This window comes from Neopelma chrysocephalum, unplaced genomic scaffold (genome assembly GCF_003984885.1).
Source record: "Neopelma chrysocephalum unplaced genomic scaffold, ASM398488v2 Primary Assembly neopelma1_96833, whole genome shotgun sequence".
NCBI lineage: Eukaryota > Metazoa > Chordata > Aves > Passeriformes > Pipridae > Neopelma > Neopelma chrysocephalum.
This window is the reverse complement of record NW_020925476.1, coordinates 614866-632997: the sequence shown is the minus strand read 5'-3', so window position 1 is coordinate 632997 and position 18132 is coordinate 614866. Positions and strand designations below refer to the sequence as shown.

Here is an 18132-nt window from a genome sequence, read left to right as displayed (position 1 = left end):
CCACCGACAACAGAGTCTAACATAGACAGCATAAGTCTTTCTTCTCAAGAACCTATTATATTGTCAAGACCTGAACTGAGCTGCTGTAGCAGCGGGATGTGCCTAATATTAATAAGATATTCAAGCAATAGCAAGGTACAGCCTCACCTTAGATGCTACTTGTTTTTCTGCCCTATTGCTCCTCCAGATAGGATTGAACCTAGACATTAGTAATGAAATAATTCATTACTTGCAAACTAGTACCTAAAGCCCCATCCATTCAATTCATTATACTATCAGCAGACTTAAGGCTTCTTTGGGTTTTGTGATTTGATCTTCAGCTCTGAGGACTCTCAAAAGCTCCCAACTTTCACTTAAGAGTGTTAATAATGAGTACATAAACTAATTGCAATCCCTCATTTCCTTTATATGATAACTGAACACTCATGAAATCATTTAAGGGTTGCAGTAAATGTATTGTTATTTATTTCCTCCTCTACTTCCTCTCATTTGCTTTAATACACCAAATACAGTCCTTAGCAGTCTTGTGATAAAAACTTCTCTATAGACATGAATAAAGTTTCCTACTAGGGCTCAGGGAATAGGTTAAATGAACTGATGGTTTGATTTATAATACAACACACAGCATATGCCCTCTTACACCTCTGAATCACAATAAAGACTGTGCAGAAATTATGGGATACAGACAGCAGAAAGATGAATTGTGTTAGCTAAAGTAACTGGTGCCAAAATTGGCAGAAATACGACTGCTCAGAGACAGTTTTGAGTCTTTAAGCAGCAAAGGTATTTATTTTGAGAAACGTTGGGGAACTAGGCAGTTCTCGCTGCACAAGCTAGCTCCGAAGTTCTCAGTGAAAAGTCAGGTAATTTATACAGTTTTCATGAGTGATTACAACATCTATACATGCATATTCATTTAATTTCACAATCTAATTATCATATTCATAATAGGCAGAGTTTAGGCGGAGCTTGAGGTGGAGTCGTCCTTTTGGGGAGTCCTCTGGTGGTTGTTCCGGCCCTTCAGCCTCAAGAGGGTTGTCCCTTTTACTCCTCTTCATCATGAACTTTTCAACTTTTCCTGACTATGTACTGGGAGCTTGAGAAAACCCCCCTGATTCAGCTCGTTTATCTCCCCAGATGTCCATTCTATCTAATTCATGACTACTAAGTTGTCCTTTCTGTTATCTTTGCATTAGTACAGAACATATGTAGGCAGAGCTCTCGGAACAGGGTACCACTTGTCCCTTAACATTAATGTTGCATTCCTCAGAGCAAGGGTCTGTAACATCCCCTCAGAACAGATTTCCAGCATCTCAGAACCCTTGCTCAGTTTCATTTCCCCCCTTTTCTCAGGACTTACGAATTCTTTTGTCAAGTTCTAAAGACAAAGGGTTTCAATAGGTGTACATCGTCATCGCCCACATTGTGTTCTCCTGATTATAATGCTTAACTTATACCACAGGTAGATGTTTAAGAAAGATAATATGACCATCCCTCCTAACATAACTAGCATAGGATGTATTAGATAATTAAATACTTGTGTTGCCCTAGGAGAATACTCCACTAGGATGTCCCACCAATGATGTTCTCCAATCTGTTCTGTATCGGCTAAAATAGATTTTATGTTTTCAGAGTCACGTTTTACTTGCCAAAGCATGCGTTGGGTCATTTTGTTTACTTCTTGTACTAGCTTTTCTATATTGGGGTGTCTGAGCATTGCTTTAAAAAGACTACTATTCATGCCTATCTGTAATTTAGGTACATCATGATACAGGGTATAATCTACTTCAATTAATTGTCTAGTAGTTACCGGTACAACATAATCAAAGTCACAGCCTACAATTCTAGTGAAGTTACATAGACAGAAATTAGTGCCATTTGCTACTTCATGACAATTATCTTTAGTAACATTAACACAAGCAGTCCTAACACATGCACATCCATTTCCTACATAAAATACTTGTGATTGGGCTTTGGCATGTGAGAACATTTCAAAGGTACATGTACTTTCTTTGATATCTAGGCACAGATCTTCATTCTCTACCACTGCATTTTCACAGATGTATCCTAATTGCTCTCTGGGAATACAGGCCTCAGTGCTGATCGATTGCCATTTGCCTTTGCTCCAATCATAACTTGCCCAAACGCTATGGCCTAAGGGTCTGACAATGACATTCTGGTATATAGCTCCCAGAGTTAGAACAGGAAAGATTGCCTGTTCTTTTGATGCACTAATGGTGAGCACATATGCTTCAATTTGCTCATGTTGTGGATTGTAGGTGAAATTCACTAATTGCCACCAAGCTTGGTGATCCTTTTCAAACTGAGTAGTGGAATCTTCTCTAGCTATTAATTCCCTAATTTCTTGGGGTAAAATCCCTGATGTTCCTTCCCTGAGTATTCCTGCAGCTATAGATTGTACCCATTGTTGAGTCCGGATACACTGGATTGCAAGTGCTACCTTTTTGCTGATACCTCCAATGTAGTCAGTAATTTTAGTAAAGTCTTCGACTGTGTAATTCGCTATTTAAGGTTAGTAACCTGACGGCTAAAGATCGAGTTTCTGTCAATGTGAGCATAGATGATTTTAAAGGGACTTTGAGTTTTCCTAGATCAGAAGTAACAGCGCTGAGTTTGTTAATTAATACTTCTTGATCTATAGTATTTAATACACCTAATCCTGTGCCAGCCCATCCCGGTATATCTCTTTGTTTCCTGGCATGGTTTATCTTCTTTAGTGTTATTCCATAGGCAAGAAATTGGACCTTCTTTTTTAAGCCAAACATTCTTGCCTGTATCTCTGATTTGACTAAATGTGAGTGACTGATTCTTCATGGGTGTTACTGTCAGCTTAACCTGTTTTGTCTTTTGTGCTAACGTATTGACACCTTTGCACCCTAGTTGTATTTCATCTTCCAATTTTCCTATTATGGTATCTAATGTGCCCTGGGTCTTATTCCAGTCCTGTTGTGTGTATGGCTTGTTATTATGTAGCACATAAATAGCTAAGCTTGGTCTAGGTTCTGGATCAACTGAGGGATGTATTCCCACCCAGAGGAATGATTCTACAATCTGTGCATTGGACCATGGCCATTCTGAAGTAGGGGCTTGAGATAAGGTTATACTTATCAAAAGTCCAAGAATCAGCGTTGGTTTTAGGTCCATAACTCGGGTTTCCTCAAGAGCTTTCTTCATCACCTTCTGGAGCTCTTTTGACTCGGGAGTAGTGGATCCAGGTTGGTCGTTCTTTTACTCAAACAGCTGTGAAGGTGGTCAGCAACACCTGGAAAGGTCCTTCCCACTTTTCTTGTAGAGGTTTACCTAGAAGATTCTTAACATATACCCAATCACCAGGACTGAATGGATGTAGTTTACAATCAGGCTGTTTTGGTTGGTGTTCTAGCACCACTGCAGTATTTTTATCAAATTGTTTTCCTACGACTATAACATAATCATACACACATTGATTACCTATTTGATCTACTGCTTCACTATTTACAATCTGCATCGCATAGGGTCGACCATACAAAATCTCAAATGGACTCAGTTTTCCTTTTGATCTTGGTTTGACCCTTAATCTAATCAGAGCAATAGGTAAAGCTTGATACCACTGAAAGTTTGCTTCTTGGCATATTTTAGCAATTTGTTGTTTAATGAGATGGTTCATTTTTTTCTACTTGCCTGCTTGCCTGAGGTCTGTAGGGCGTATGCAACTGCCATTTGATTTGTAATGCTTTGCTTACTGCTCATATAACCTTTGCACAAAAATGTGATCCTCTGTCTGAGGAAATGCTCCTAGGCACCCCAAATCATGGTATTATCTCGTTCAACAGTACCTTGATCACTTCCCTTTCTTTATTTGTTCTGCATGGGAAAGCTTCAGGCCAACCAGAAAATGTATCTGTCAAAACTAGGAGGTATATGTACCCCCCTTTCCTTGGTAATTCAGAGAAATCGATTTGCCAAACCTCACCTGGGAATTTTCCTTTGTTTATTACCCCTTGTTGTACTTTAGTCCCAGTATTTGGGTTATTTTTCAGGCAACGCTCACATCGAGATGTAACCTGTTTTATTGCAGTGAATAGTTTTGGTCCTGCTACTCTAGCCTTTAAATGTTGATAAAGCAGATCTAGGCCCCAATGAGTTTTGTCATGTTCCACTTTTACAAACTGCCATATAATTTTTCCTGGTAACACTAACTGTCCTGTTTTCAATTGGCCCCACCCATTATCCAATAGCTTACCTCCATTTTTGTGTATCCACTTGTAGTCTGTCTCTTGGTATTCTGGTTGAAAATCTGTGTCTAATTTATCTGGTACTAAAGCTGCTACTGCTAATTCTCTGCTTCTTGAGGCAGCCAATTTAGCTTCTGCATCAGCTTTCCTGTTACCCATTTCTGGAACCGTGTCATCCCTTCAGGTGTCCTTTACAATGCATTATAGCCACCTGTGCTGGAAGCCGGAAGGCCTCTAGCAATTGAAGGATTTCTTCTGCATGTTTTACAGCTTTTCCTTGGGCAGTCAATAGTCCTCCTTCTTTCCAGATCACTCCATGGGTGTGTACAACAGAGAAGGCATACTTGGAATCTTGTCCAGATGTTTGTTCGTCTTCCTTTTGCCAGTTCAAGAGCTTGGGTGAGAGCTATCAATTCCGCTTTCTGGGATGACACTCCTGCAGGTAGAGGATTTGATTCAATCACCTCTTCTGTTGTAGTAACTGCATAACCAGCCATTCTTACACCTTGTTTCATGAAGCTGCTGCGATCCGAAAACCAATCATCTGCATCTTGAAGTGGTTCTTCTTTAAGGTCCGGGCGGCTGGAGTATACTGCTTCAATGGTCTCTAGGCAGTCGTGCTCAAGCAGTTTGACTGACATCTGATGCCAATTTGTGCCCCAAAGAAGGCGCAGAGAAACTGCTCAGAGACAGAATTTTCAGTCTATAAGCAGGAGGTATTTATTTACGGTCGGGGAGCAGCCCAGGTCGCCCTGGACAAACTGCTCCACCCGAGTAACTTACAACTGAGCCTTTTATACACCTTTTGCGAAGCAATTGCATCACACATTATGAATATTCATTATATTGCAACATCTACTTTTAATATTCATAACAGGCGGAGTTGAGGCGGAGTTAGAGGCGTGGTCTCCAATTTGGGGAGAATTTCAGGGGTCGTTCCGGTCCTTCATCTCCATGAACTCAGTGTCCTTTCATCATCATCTTCATACACTTTTGAACCTTCCCTAATTTGGGTAATTTCCTTGTGCATTTGGCAGGGATTTCCAGTGTCTGGCAAGAGTACCTGATTCCTTGGTTCGTCTCTTTTCTTATCTCCCTTTGTTTCTCTTCTGTATGTCCTTTTTTGTGTATGCTAGCATTTTTAGTTCTTTCTGTCCATGCTTTATGTTCTTTCATGTCAGAGCGTCCTGTATTCTAGTGAATTTATTATCTCCGCTGTTTCTTAATACTAAGTTCTCTATGCTTTTGCTTAAAACCTGCATTTTGTACTTAACTCTCTAATTCTTGTATTGCTCTACTAAATTCGCATTCCAGGTTTTACCTGGCTTCACATCCTTCCTTCTAGGAATGAAGCTGGATTGACAACGTTGGTCACTTGAATGGTCACATTATCTGATTCAGCCAGGACTGCCTGGTATTTCAGGAACCGGGAAGGTGATAACCAATGGTTACCCTTCTGTTCCAGTACTGTTGATACAGTGTGGGACACTAACACAGTCATTTTCTGCCCCATCGTAAGTTTTCTGGCTTCTTCTATATTCACAACCACTGCAGCTACTGCCCTCAGGCAGGTGGACCATCCTTTGCTTACTTCATCCAGCTGTTTGGAGAAGTAGGCTACTGCTCTCTTGTATGGCCCCAGCTGCTGAGCCAGGACCCCTAAAGCCATCCCTTGACGTTCATGCAAGAACAGCCAAAAGGGTTTCGTTACATCAGGCAAACCTAATGCTGGAGCCTTCATGAGTTCTTATTTTAATCGTTTTGATGCCTTAAGATCCTTTTGTTTTTTTTATTTTTCTAGTTTTTATAAACTTTATAAGTAGTTATATAGTAGAAGTAGATTTTAGAAGCAGCAACCCTTATTCACTCACCCTTTAGCACAGTAGTTTACACATTCCCCTACCCCATCACCCCATTCCATGCTCCCATATCAATATCCCCTGAATTCCAGTAGAAAATGTTTAGTGTCTCTTTAAGAGTAGGCCCTTTTGTTTAGAGAACACTTGTACCTTGGCCTAAACCGCAAGAGTGCAGTCAAGAACTGGGTGAATATATGCCCCCTGTACCACGAAGAAGATGAAGATTGATGAAGGAGTGGTCTTAGAGACCCTATCCTCAATTCCCAAGGGGCGTGACTGAGGGTGGTCTGGGGCAAAAGCCAGTGGGTGGACAAAACCTGGGATTGGACAACCAGTATTATAAATTGTAACATCTGTACGAGGGGTGCAGGAGCGCGCATCTTGTTACTTAATTACATTCTTTTCTTATCTCATCTCCAATTAAATTGCTTTGGAGTGTTTTTTTTCTTCAGCTCCATAGGCATCAGCTGGTGGGCCCGAACAGGGAAAACTGGACCTGGACTTCTTCAGATCGGACATTTCATTGTGCACAAATCCAGAAAGCCGGCATTCATTTGGAACAATTCCTGCACCGGTCTGAGAAAGCCAGCTCCACAGAACCCACAGAACCAAGCACGGAGCACAAAGGTGAGGTAAGAAAAGGCAGAATAAGGGAAAAAGGTACCTTTTTGTTAGCAGCTGCGAGAGTTTTTGTATTTCCCAGGAAGTTTGGAGGCAGTTGGACTGCCTAAATTCTGAACAGAGCAGTTTCGTTTCTCAGCCTAGGGCTGACTGGGTAAACTCGGTGAAGTTTAGAGTTTTGAGTTTCGTGTTTCAGCCAGAGGGGCCGATAGGGAAAGGGGGAACGCCCCCTTGTAGTGCTCTGTAGTGCTCATAGTTCAGTGCTTTGAACACTGGTTTTGTAATCCTGAACCTGTGGGTTCGAGTCCCTCAGTGAAAAGTTTTTCTTTGTCAGTTGATCAGCATGGACAGTTAAAGGGGAGTGAGTGGAGGACCCCCCCCGGCACGGCTTCAGTAAAGGAAGGGCAGGGACGGTAGATAGTAGACCGTACCGCTACCCTGCCCTGACCTGAAGTCGCTTTTAGTGTGCGGAAAGTAGAGCCCATTTAGTAATCCCGAGTACCACAGGTTTAAATCCCATGCAGGAAGTTTTAACTGCAGATTTTTTCTGGCTTTTCTAAATCCTCGGGAATGGAGGATAAAGATGGTAGCCCAGAGAGGGCTCTGGATAAGAGTCCATTTCAGCTGACAGCCGACAATGTCTACAACATCTCGACTGTGCTGGGCCGGGACCTGATGCAACTCAGCCCCAGGCCCGATTACCCCGCTGCCTGCGTACAACTGCAGTTCAGGATCCTGTGAGTCCTGGAGATGCTGGAGGCACTTGTGAGCGAGAGCAGCGTGGCCGAGGAGCAGCTGCGGCAGAAGCGGGAGCACTCCCCCTCAGCCGTTGGCCCTCCCGCAGGCACTGACTCCGCTGCCCCTGGCACAATACTGCTAAGGCTTTTGATGAAAAGCAAACCAAAGATGAGTCACCGTCTGAAGGGTTAGAAAGATTAAAGAACATACAACAATATTCAGGGGTCCAGTTGGACAGTCCGGCAGGACAGCAATTGTTGAAAGTCTTTTTTGTGACTCATTCATGGCCAGATATTAGACAGAAATTAGAAAAGTTGGAGGACTGGAATGAGAAAGACATGAATGAGCTACTGAAGGAAGCTCAGAAAGTGTATGTTCAGAGGGACGAAGAGTGGGAAAAGCAGAAGATTCAGTTAATGACAGCTACGGTTGAGGAAGTGAATAAGTAAGGGGGAAAACGAGCCCCAGGGCAGAAAAGGGCATGGATACCACACAGGAAATATGGAAATGGTCCAAATAAATATAAAGGTCAGGGAACTCAATACCCTGGAGGATCTTCCCGATCGCTAACAAGACTGGGGATGCAAACTGCCCCACCCAATTTACAAAGAAAGGGAAGAGCTTGTTTTTACTGTGGACAGGAAGGACATTTTAAAAGGGATTGTCCTAGGCGCCAAAACAACATCCAAGTCTTCCAGTTACAGGAGAGCTCAGAATAGGTATGTCAGGGACTCTGCCTCCTGGGGTCAGAAACAGGAAAAGAGCCCTTGATAAATTCAAAACTGGGACCCCAGGAGGACAATACCATCTTTCTAGTGGATTCAGGGGCTCAGAGGACATGTGTAACTCAACCTCCATTGGCAATAAGCGTATCAAACCAAACAGTCACAGTACAGGGAGCCAAAGGAGAACACTTTGAGGTACCTATAGCCCCATCAGTATTAATAAAATGAAATGGGAAGGAGGTTGAAGCAGATTTACTGATTACACCCCAGGCGGGGGTGAATCTATTAGGTAGAGATCTAATGGGAATCTTGGGAGTAGGGGTGGTACCTCAAGGGGAGGGGGTGGAAGTTAAACTTTTCATCCTAAGTGAGGATTTGGGTATAAATCCTGAAGTATGAGCTGAAGAGGGGAACAGGGGAAGATTGAAAATAGAACCTTTTACAGTAGAATTGTATACAGAAATTCCAATTTGTGTTTGCCAATACCCCATTCCCCTGGAAGGGAAAAGAGGTCTTTCACCGGTGATAGAGAGTTTAATACATGACAGGTTATTAGAACCTTGCATGTCACCATACAATACCCCCATCTTGCCAGTAAGGAAAAGCGATGGGACATATAGATTGGTTCAAGAACTACAGGAAATCAATAAAATAGTTCGTGTTCGTGTAGTGGGTTGGCTCCCTATTGTGTATAATATCTTCGAATTGTATATATAATTGTAAATATATGTAATATATATATATGTATTTGATACAATTCCATTTCATTCATACTTCTTTCGTTTTTTTTTTCCTGTGGTTCGTTTTTTTCCCCTCGCTTGGGAAAGCTGAAGGAGGGAGGAGACAGCTTGGACTTGGTGGGAGAGTCAGGCCAAACTCATACACACATTCTTACTGGGGGCTCGTCTGGGATATTTTGGTTAATTTGGGATTGTTTTGAAAAACATTCTCCGGGAAGACAGCCAAGCTCAGTTTTGTTTTGTAAACAAATCTATTGTTTTGAGAACAAAGTCCGGGAATGCTGCCAGAGTCTGGGAAAACTGCCAAGCGCAGTCTTTGTTTACAAAACAATTACCATGAGAGCAGCCAAGAAAGCTTTGTTTATATAAACAAAGGTTTGTTTTAGGAATGAGGAGAAAGGATAACAATAACAATGGCCTTTTTACTAATTTTTTTCAGGATTCTAGCTGTTTTTGCGCATGTCCTAGGATATCCTGTAGGGGACCAATCAGATGGATGAAATTGCTTCCATTGCTTAATTTCGACATTCACGGCCTAGTAGCCAGTCTCCTTAATGGTTACATTCAAGGTTTGGTAGCAAAGACTCCTAAGATCAGCTCTAACCCATACCTAAATTGTTTAGCGACAATGATACCAGTAGTGATGCCTTAAACCCCTAATGTTTTTTATTTTTCTAATTTTGTAAGCCTTACAAGTTTTATAGGTAATAGAAGTAGATTTTAGAAATAAACCCCTTTCTCCCTCCTCCCCGTAGTATCCCTTAGTTTATACATTCCTTAATCCTTTCACCCCATTTCATACCCCCATATCAACCCTATTCCCATATCTAGTAGAAAATGTTTAGTCTTTTAGTCAAGGCAAGCCTGTCTTGTTTGGAGAACGCTTGTATCTTGGCCTAAACCGCAGGACAGAGTCAAAGAACTGGGTCACCCTGCTCTCTGTACCCTGAAGATGATGAAGATGATGAAGGGGGGGTCCCAAAAAGCACCCCAGACCCAATTCCGAGAGGCGGGCCAGGGGGTGGACCAGGCCAAAAGTTAGAGGATGGACACACTTGGGATTGGCCAGATATTGCTATAAATGTAACATCTTGGGCACAGCCCGGCGCGCGTCGTAACATCTCTATTGCCTTGGCAAGAATTAAACCCTTTCTTATCTCACCCCAGCTTACGACTCCTGAATTTTTTTCGTAACACCAGCTGAGCAGGCATCAGTTTGGTGGCCCTCACGGGGAAAACCTGGACTGGATCTTCTTCAGACTGGAAACTTTCATCACGCAGGAATTTCTCATCAAGCCGGTTTTTATCTGAGATAATTCCCGCCCCGGTCTGAGAAGGCCAACTCCAAAGAACCCACGGAAGCAAGCCGGAGCATAGAGGTGAGATAAGAAAAGGCAAAATAAGGGAAAAGGTACCTGGTTTAATTAGCAGCTGGGGGAAGTTGGCAGCTGCGGGAAGTTGGCAGCTGCGGGAAAGTTTTGTGTTCCCAGGAGGTGGGGACACGGGTGACTGGAAAGTTAACTTAAAGACTTGGGCCCTCATAGTCGCGAAAGTCGCTTTCCAGTCGGTGGACGGGGTGGTCCGCCTACCCGGGTCAGAGCGAGGTTCAGCTTAGGGCTGGTTTGTTTGTTAGAAGGGATGCCTTCTGTGTGCTCTGACGCCGTGGGGGAGCCAGTGTAGGCTCTGGAAGTCGGTGAGACTTGGAACAATAGCAGAGAGGTTACTGAAACAGCTTGTAACCCCAAGGTAACAGGTTCTAATCCTGGTGTGTGTGGTCGTGGTTCATTTGCATTTTACAAACATGGGTTGTGTGGATTCAAAGTTTGAGATCCCTAAAGAATCCCCCTTAGGTCTGGTTTTGAAACACTGGAGAACTTTAACTACTCCTCAGACGACTTTAGAGAAAGAGGAGCTGTGTAAACTGTCTATGGATATCTGGCCGATGTTTGGGCAGTTGAGAGGATTGGCTTGGCCGGAATTTGGTTCGTTTGAGTTGGATACGGTGCTTCAGTTAATTAAGCTTCTTCACGCAGAACAGAGGTGGCGGCAAATCCCATATGCAGAGCTGTTTTCGCAGTTGATAACATGCCGTAAAATCGACATAGGAGATAAGAGGAACAAAAGTTCAGGAGAGACAGAAAAACTGGAAATGGTTTTAGGAAGAGGGAAGAAGAGAGATCGAGTTAAGGCTGCTCCTGTCCCACAAATTTTATTTAAAAACACTGGGGAAAATGATTTGGACATGTTAATATCACCTGACAGGAGAGTAGGTAGCCCGGGGGCTGGGCAGATCGGGCTCCCCTTCCCCGCTGCGGGAGCAGCGGGAGGGGTGGGAGCTGCAGGAGCTCCCGGACCGGCTCCTGCAGGCGCTGCGGGAGCTGGACCGGCGGGAGTCGTGGGGGGGCTCCCTGGCACGGGTATGGCTGCGTCGGGGGGAGCTGGACAAGTTGGAGCCCCCGGGGGAGTTGGCTCGGGGGCGGCGGGAGCTGCCCCGAGCACGGTTAATACAGGATCTGCTGCCATAGCAACGGGAACAGGAGCAGGCACTGTGGGAGTGACAGGGCTGGGGCCAGCCCCGGCTGCGGTGGCAGCGGGGGGAGGAGCCCCAGCAGCGATAGCGGGAACAACAACAACCCCTGGAATTCCGGGAGGGGCAGGGGCGGTGCTGACAGGCGGGGCCTCTGTCCCTACTGACCTGGGAGGTGGGGCTGGAGCTGCCCCCTTTCCCACGCCTCCCCCTGCCGAGGGGGGGAAGCCCACCTTTACGGGAGGGGGAGAGAAAGAGGAACCAAAGGAGTTTACAATCTCTGCCTCTCATGAAGACAGAACAGAGACGCAGAGACAGGGCAAACTAGTTTCGGCTGCTGAGAGAAGGCAGAAGCGAGGTTTACCTCCGTTTGATAAGAACGCAGAAGCAGATGGCGAATTAAGTGACAGCTTGGAGGAGGAAGAAGCAGACCCACCTGTAGTAAGGCCAAAAACAAAGGGGAAGAGGGCCCGTGAAGCGTTAGCTGCCCCCGACCCGATAGCAGGTAGAACAAGAGCAAAAGATAATCTACCGCTGGAAGCACCCTTAAGGCAAGCTGTAACCAATCAGGGTACAGTATTAATAAAGGTACCTTTCTCGCTGCTCGAGTTACAGCAATGGAAGAATTGTGTAGGGACGTATAGAGATAACCCTGAAAAGATGGCAAGCTATGTGCAAAGAGCAGTCAAAACTCAGAACCCTGACTGGGATGATCTGGAAGCTATAATGGACACGTTACTAGACCAGACAGAGAAGGAGATGGTAAAAAGAGCTGCTCGAAATGCAATTGAAATGTTAAAAACTTCTGGGCAGTTTCCAGGGGAAGACATAAAAGACATTTTTCCCCCTGATGATCCCCACTGGGATCCTAATGTGCCAGCAAATTTGGAAGCACTGAAACGGTATCAGGACTGGGTAATTTATGGATTTCGGCACGGGGTTCCGAAGGCGATAAACTGGTCCAAAATGTACGAGGTTAAGCAAAATACTGATGAGACACCCACAGACTTTTTAAACTGGTTAAAGGATGTCATTAAGAAATATACCGACATGGACATAGAGTCAGATCTGGGAAAGAAAAATCTAGTGTATTTATTTATAGGACAGTCCACAGATGACATAAGAAGGAAACTGCAAAAAGCAGGTGGTGATAAGAAGGATATTGGTGATCTATTAGAGATAGCTTGGACGGTGTATCGTAACAGAGAGCAGAAGAAGAGAACAGGGGGGATGGAACCAGAAGGTGGTTATCATCCCAGGCGTAGCCCCAGGTATCATAGGTCCAATCGTCAGAAGGACATAACAGACGACAGGTGCTCTTATTGTAAAAAGAAAGGACATTAGAGAAAAGATTGCCCGGACCTGAAGAGAATTGAAAGCCCTCTCCCCCCCCCACCACCACCAACCCCTCAGCTGACTGTGAGTCAGGGTGTGTGAAGGGAACCGGAGGTTTCTTCCCCAGCAGAACCTCTGGTTAAAGCTAAGTTGGGGGGGAGGATATTGAATTTCTGGTTGATACAGGTGCGGCATACTCTGTGTTAAATACTGTAGAAGGGAAACTCAGTAATAAAGCCATAACTGTGGTAGGTGCTACAGGGGTAAGTGAGACAAGGCCATTTTTTAAACCTTTGAAATTCAAATTGGGTAAACACTGGGTAACTCATCAATTTCTTTACATGCCAAATTCTCCTAGGCCTTTGTTGGTAAGAGACTTACTGGAAAAATTAGAAGCTGAAATTAAATTCAGCAAGGGGGGAGACATAAAAGTTATAATTCCAGACACTAAATATATCGAGGCAGCTGCTTTCTTTATACAGGAAAATCATGGAGAGATCCCTGAAGAAGTTGAAAATGCTGTCATACCTTTAGTCTGGGCCAGCGAATACCCTGGGAGGTCAAAGCAAGCTGAACCAGTAAGCATCACACTCAGGCCAGGAGCAGTCCCGGTAAGGCAAAAACAATATCCTTTGAAATTAGAAAGCCGAAAAGGCTTAGCGCCTATAATTGAAAAGTTTCTTAAATTTGGTTTACTGGTAGAGTGTGAATCCAGATTCAATACCCCCATCCTACCAGTGAAAAAGGCTGATGGCAAAAGCTATCGGCTAGTCCAAGATCTTAGGGCCATCAATAAAATAACTGAGGACATCTACCCAGTGGTAGCTAACCCCTATACACAACCACATTGACAGAGGATTTAGGATGGTTCACAGTACTCGATCTTAAAGATGCCTTTTTCTGCATTCCTGTGCATAAAGACAGCCAAGAAATTTTTGCCTTTGAGTGGGAAAATCCTGAGACAGGGAGAAAAACGCAACTAACCTGGAGAGTTCTCCCCCAAGGCTTTAAGAACAGCCCGACAATCTTCAGGAGACAGTTGGCAAAAGAACTGGAGGACTGGAGAAGGCAGCAGCAAGAAGGAGTTGTCCTGCAGTATGTAGATGACATCTTAATTGCAGCCAGGACCCGGGACCAGTGCATCGAGGTCACTGTAAGTCTCTTGAACTTTTTGGGGCTAAGTGGGTATCGGGTCTCAAGAGAGAAGGCACAAATAGCCAAAGAAATAGTCATCTACCTGGGGCTTGAAATCTATCGTGGGGAATCGGCGACTCAGCACAGACCGAAAAGAGGCCATCTGCCGTCTCCCAGAGCCCCACACTGTACGAGAAATGCAGGCCTTCCTGGGAATGGTAGGATGGTGCCGGCTGTGGATAGCTAACTAGGGGTTGCTAGTTAAACCTCTGTATGAGGCCCTGAAAACGGCCAAAGAGGGAGTTATAACATGGACAGATGAAACCAGAGATGTATTTAAACAACTGAAACAGTCCTTGATGTCAGCTCCAGCACTAGGATTACCAGACCTAACCAAACCCTTTGAACTGTTCACGCATGAGCAATTGAATGTTGCTCTGGGAGTGCTATCGCAGACTCTGGGAAGCCAAAGAAGAGCTGTGGCTTATTTCTCTAAACAGATAGACAGTGTTAGCCAAGGGTGGCCGGGGTGCCTGCGAGCTGTGGCAGCAACTGTTATCCTGATTGAAGTGGCCCGGAAGCTCACCCTTGGGCAGCACATCACCGTGTATGTACCCCATGCAGTTCAAGCCGTGCTTGAACAAAAGGGAGGCCACTGGCTGTCCCCCAGCAGAATGCTTAAGTATCAGGTTGTGTTGCTGGAGCAGGACGATGTTACTTTGAAAACAACATCTATTGTAAATCCAGCTATGCTTCTGTCCTCAACACTAACCGACAGTGTCCCCGAGCATGACTGTTTACAGACCATAGAAGAGACTTACTCCAGCAGACCAGACCTGAAAGATATGCCTCTGGAGGATGCAGACTGGGAACTGTATACGGACGGAAGCAGCTTCATGCGAGATGGTAAGCGCTTCACAGGGTATGCAGTGACGACCAGAGATGAAGTGATCGAGGCAAAGGCCTTACCAGCAGATGTGTCATCCCAAAAGGCAGAGTTAACCGCGCTGACAAGAGCCTTGGAACTGAGCGAAGGAAAGAAGGTAAATATCTGGACTGAGTCAAAATATGCATTTAGTGTTGTACATGCCCATGGAGCCATCTGGAAAGAAAGAGGACTACTGACAGCCCAAGGCAGTGGAGTCAAGCATGCAGACCAAATCCATGCACTCCTGCATAGTATCTGGAAACCGGAAGAGGTAGCAATTATGCACTGTAGAGCCCACCAAAAGGGGAAAACAACTCCCGAGTTGGGAAATCATTTTGCTGATCGAGCAGCAAAAGGGGCTGCAGAAAAAGGCATCCTAGCGATAGTACCGCAAAAAGAAATTGACTTAACGAAATACACCCCTAGATATGATGAAAAAGACAATCAGCTAATTAAATCACTGAAAGCTGAAATCAAGGAAGGGGGGTGGGCTGTCACACCCACAGGACAGGTTATAGTTCCACCACCGCTCCTTAGGGAAATAGCTCAACAGGAACATGAGGCTACCCACTGGGGAGTGGAAAACCTTCTAAAACATCTAAAGAAAACAGTAATAGGAACAGGTATGACTGAAGCTGTACAGTCCATAGTAGGTAAGTGTGAAATCTGCAAGCGAAACAACCCAGACACAACAAAGAGAGTGGTACTAGGGGTAACAAAGGCTGGAGACCAACCCAGAGATTACTGGCAAATAGATTTTACTGAGTTACCACCATGGGGGGGATATAAATACATACTTGTATTGGTTGACACTTTCAGTGGATGGCCTGAAGCATACCCCTGTCGCACTAACACAGCAAGGGAGGTGGTAAAAGCTCTACTTAACCACATAATTCCAAGGTTTGGGGTTCCTCTGGGAATGTCATCAGATAGAGGAACACATTTTATTGCAACAATAGTAAAAGAAGTATGCCGCATCCTAGGAATTGTCTGGGACCTACATACCCCCTATAGACCTCAGGCTAGTGGCAAAGTTGAACGAATGAATGGTACACTGAAAATGCAAATTAGCAAAATTTGTCAGGAAACATCTATGTCGTGGGTTCAAGCTTTGCCACTAGCTCTGCTGAGGATTCGTATTCAACCAAGGCGGAGGGATAACATAAGTCCATATGAAATACTCTATGGAAGACCATATCAGGCACCACACGTACCAGGGGATGTACACATAAAAGGGAGAGCCGATTTACAAAAATATTTGATTGCTTTAGGCTCTACTTTGCAGAAGCTCCAGAGGGTCATCGAGTTATCCAGACCCATAGGACTGGACACCCCTGCTCATCCTTTCCAACCAGGAGACTGGGTCTACGTCAAGTGGTGGAACAGTGACCCCTTGCAAGCCAAGTGGAGAGGACCATACGAAGTCCTACTGACTTCCCTCACCGCCGTCAAGGTCGCTGGCAGAGAACCCTGGTTCCACTATTCCAGAGTCAAGAGAGCATCAGCTCCTGGAACAACCAGCAAATCAGAACCGGACACCGACGAAGAAGATGTGGAATAGGCTGTTCTTGCTGTGTATTCTGTTCGTGCAATCGGTAACTATGAACCGAGTTTGGGACCAAAAATTACATGTGGCCCTAGTCCAAAATGTGTCAAAAATTCTTCGGAAAACCGAATGCTGGATCTGTACTCAGGTACCAGCAATTGATGATGAGAATAGTGATTGGCCCCTAATTGGCATTTTACTAAATGGGACAAGCTTTGGTAAGTCCATGATAAATTTCCCAGGAACCTGGAAGCCCGTTACAGAGGCTTATTATCCGGTGGCCCTAAGCAACGTGATTTCTAATCAGGATATTGTTCCCTGCGTGATTGTAAACGCTACAGGAAAAATCATTCTCTCCCCCTCACTGCGATAAAAACAATTCAAAAGAAGAGATAAATCCAGAAATTGTTGCAGGGATGGCACAATTCCCTTTGAGATTAACTCCTCCCCAGGGTTCAGGATGGTACTGGATCTGTGAAAAGGAGGCCTGGAAAGTTCTGCCCCTTGATAAAGATCGGGCCTGTGCCTTAGGGGCAGTGATCCCAAATATAACAATTCTCGACCCAATTGACGAACAAAAATGGGATAAAACCTATCCAAAAAGAGTGAAAAGAACTAACAATCCCCTTATTGAGCGCCCTACAATTTTCCACAGCGTAGTTAGAGCTCTAGTCCCATCTCTAGGAGTGAGTGAATTGGAGAAAGCAATTGTAAACATTTCAGCTGTCATGGAAAACATTCAAGATCACACCTTAGATGCAATTGAAGCCCTAAAAGAACAATTCCAAAGCTTATCTCGTGTGGTGGTGCAAAATCGAATGGTCCTCAATTTCTTACTGGCCTCACAGGGAGGCCAGTGTAAAGTCATCAACACCAGTTGCTGCTCTTATATAGACCAGACTGGTAGAATTAATAATGATTTGGCCGCAATCCGAAATGAAACCAAAATCTTACACGAAATATCTCTAGATGATGTCTCCCTAGGTATAGGAGATGTCCTCCACAAACTCACTTCATGGTTACCGGATTGGACATGGATGAAACAACTGTTTATTCTAGTATTGTACATACTTAGTGTTAGTATAATACCTCACTGCATGTACAGATGTTATAGCTGTTGTAGATGTAGGTAGAGATTGGACAAAACTTTTCGGTTTTGTCCAGTCTCTAAGGGGGGACTGATGCCTTAAACCCCTAATGTTTTTATTTTTCTAATTTTGTAAGCCTTACAAGTTTTATAGGTAATAGAAGTAGATTTTAGAAATAAACCCCTTTCTCCCTCCTCCCCGTAGTATCCCTTAGTTTATACATTCCTCAATCCTTTCACCCCATTTCATACCCCCATATCAACCCTATTCCCATATCTAGTAGAAAATGTTTAGTCTTTTAGTCAAGGCAAGCCTGTCTTGTTTGGAGAACGCTTGTATCTTGGCCTAAACCGCAGGACAGAGTCAAAGAACTGGGTCACCCTGCTCTCTGTACCCTGAAGATGATGAAGATGATGAAGAGGAGGTCCCAAAAAGCACCCCAGACCCAATTCCGAGAGGCGGGCCAGGGGGTGGACCAGGCCAAAAGTTAGAGGATGGACACACTTGGGATTGGCCAGATATTGCTATAAATGTAACATCTTGGGCACAGCCCGGCGCGCGTCGTAACATCTCTATTGCCTTGGCAAGAATTAAACCCTTTCTTATCTCACCCCAGCTTACGTCTCCTGAATTTTTTTCGTAACACCAGCTGAGCA

At 44.5% G+C, this 18132-nt stretch overlaps 1 protein-coding gene across 1 annotated transcript; it reads left to right on the top strand.

The window, feature by feature from the left end:
* Window positions 1-7465: 7465 nt before the first annotated feature.
* On the top strand, window positions 7466-16403 carry LOC113960663. The gene is given in 8 exon segments (XM_027670331.1): window positions 7466-7559; window positions 7745-7898; window positions 11209-11335; window positions 11665-11950; window positions 13315-13617; window positions 13620-14022; window positions 14024-15465; window positions 16198-16403. Coding segments are annotated over 8 exon segments (3015 nt in total).
* The last annotated feature ends 1729 nt before the right edge of the window (window positions 16404-18132 follow it).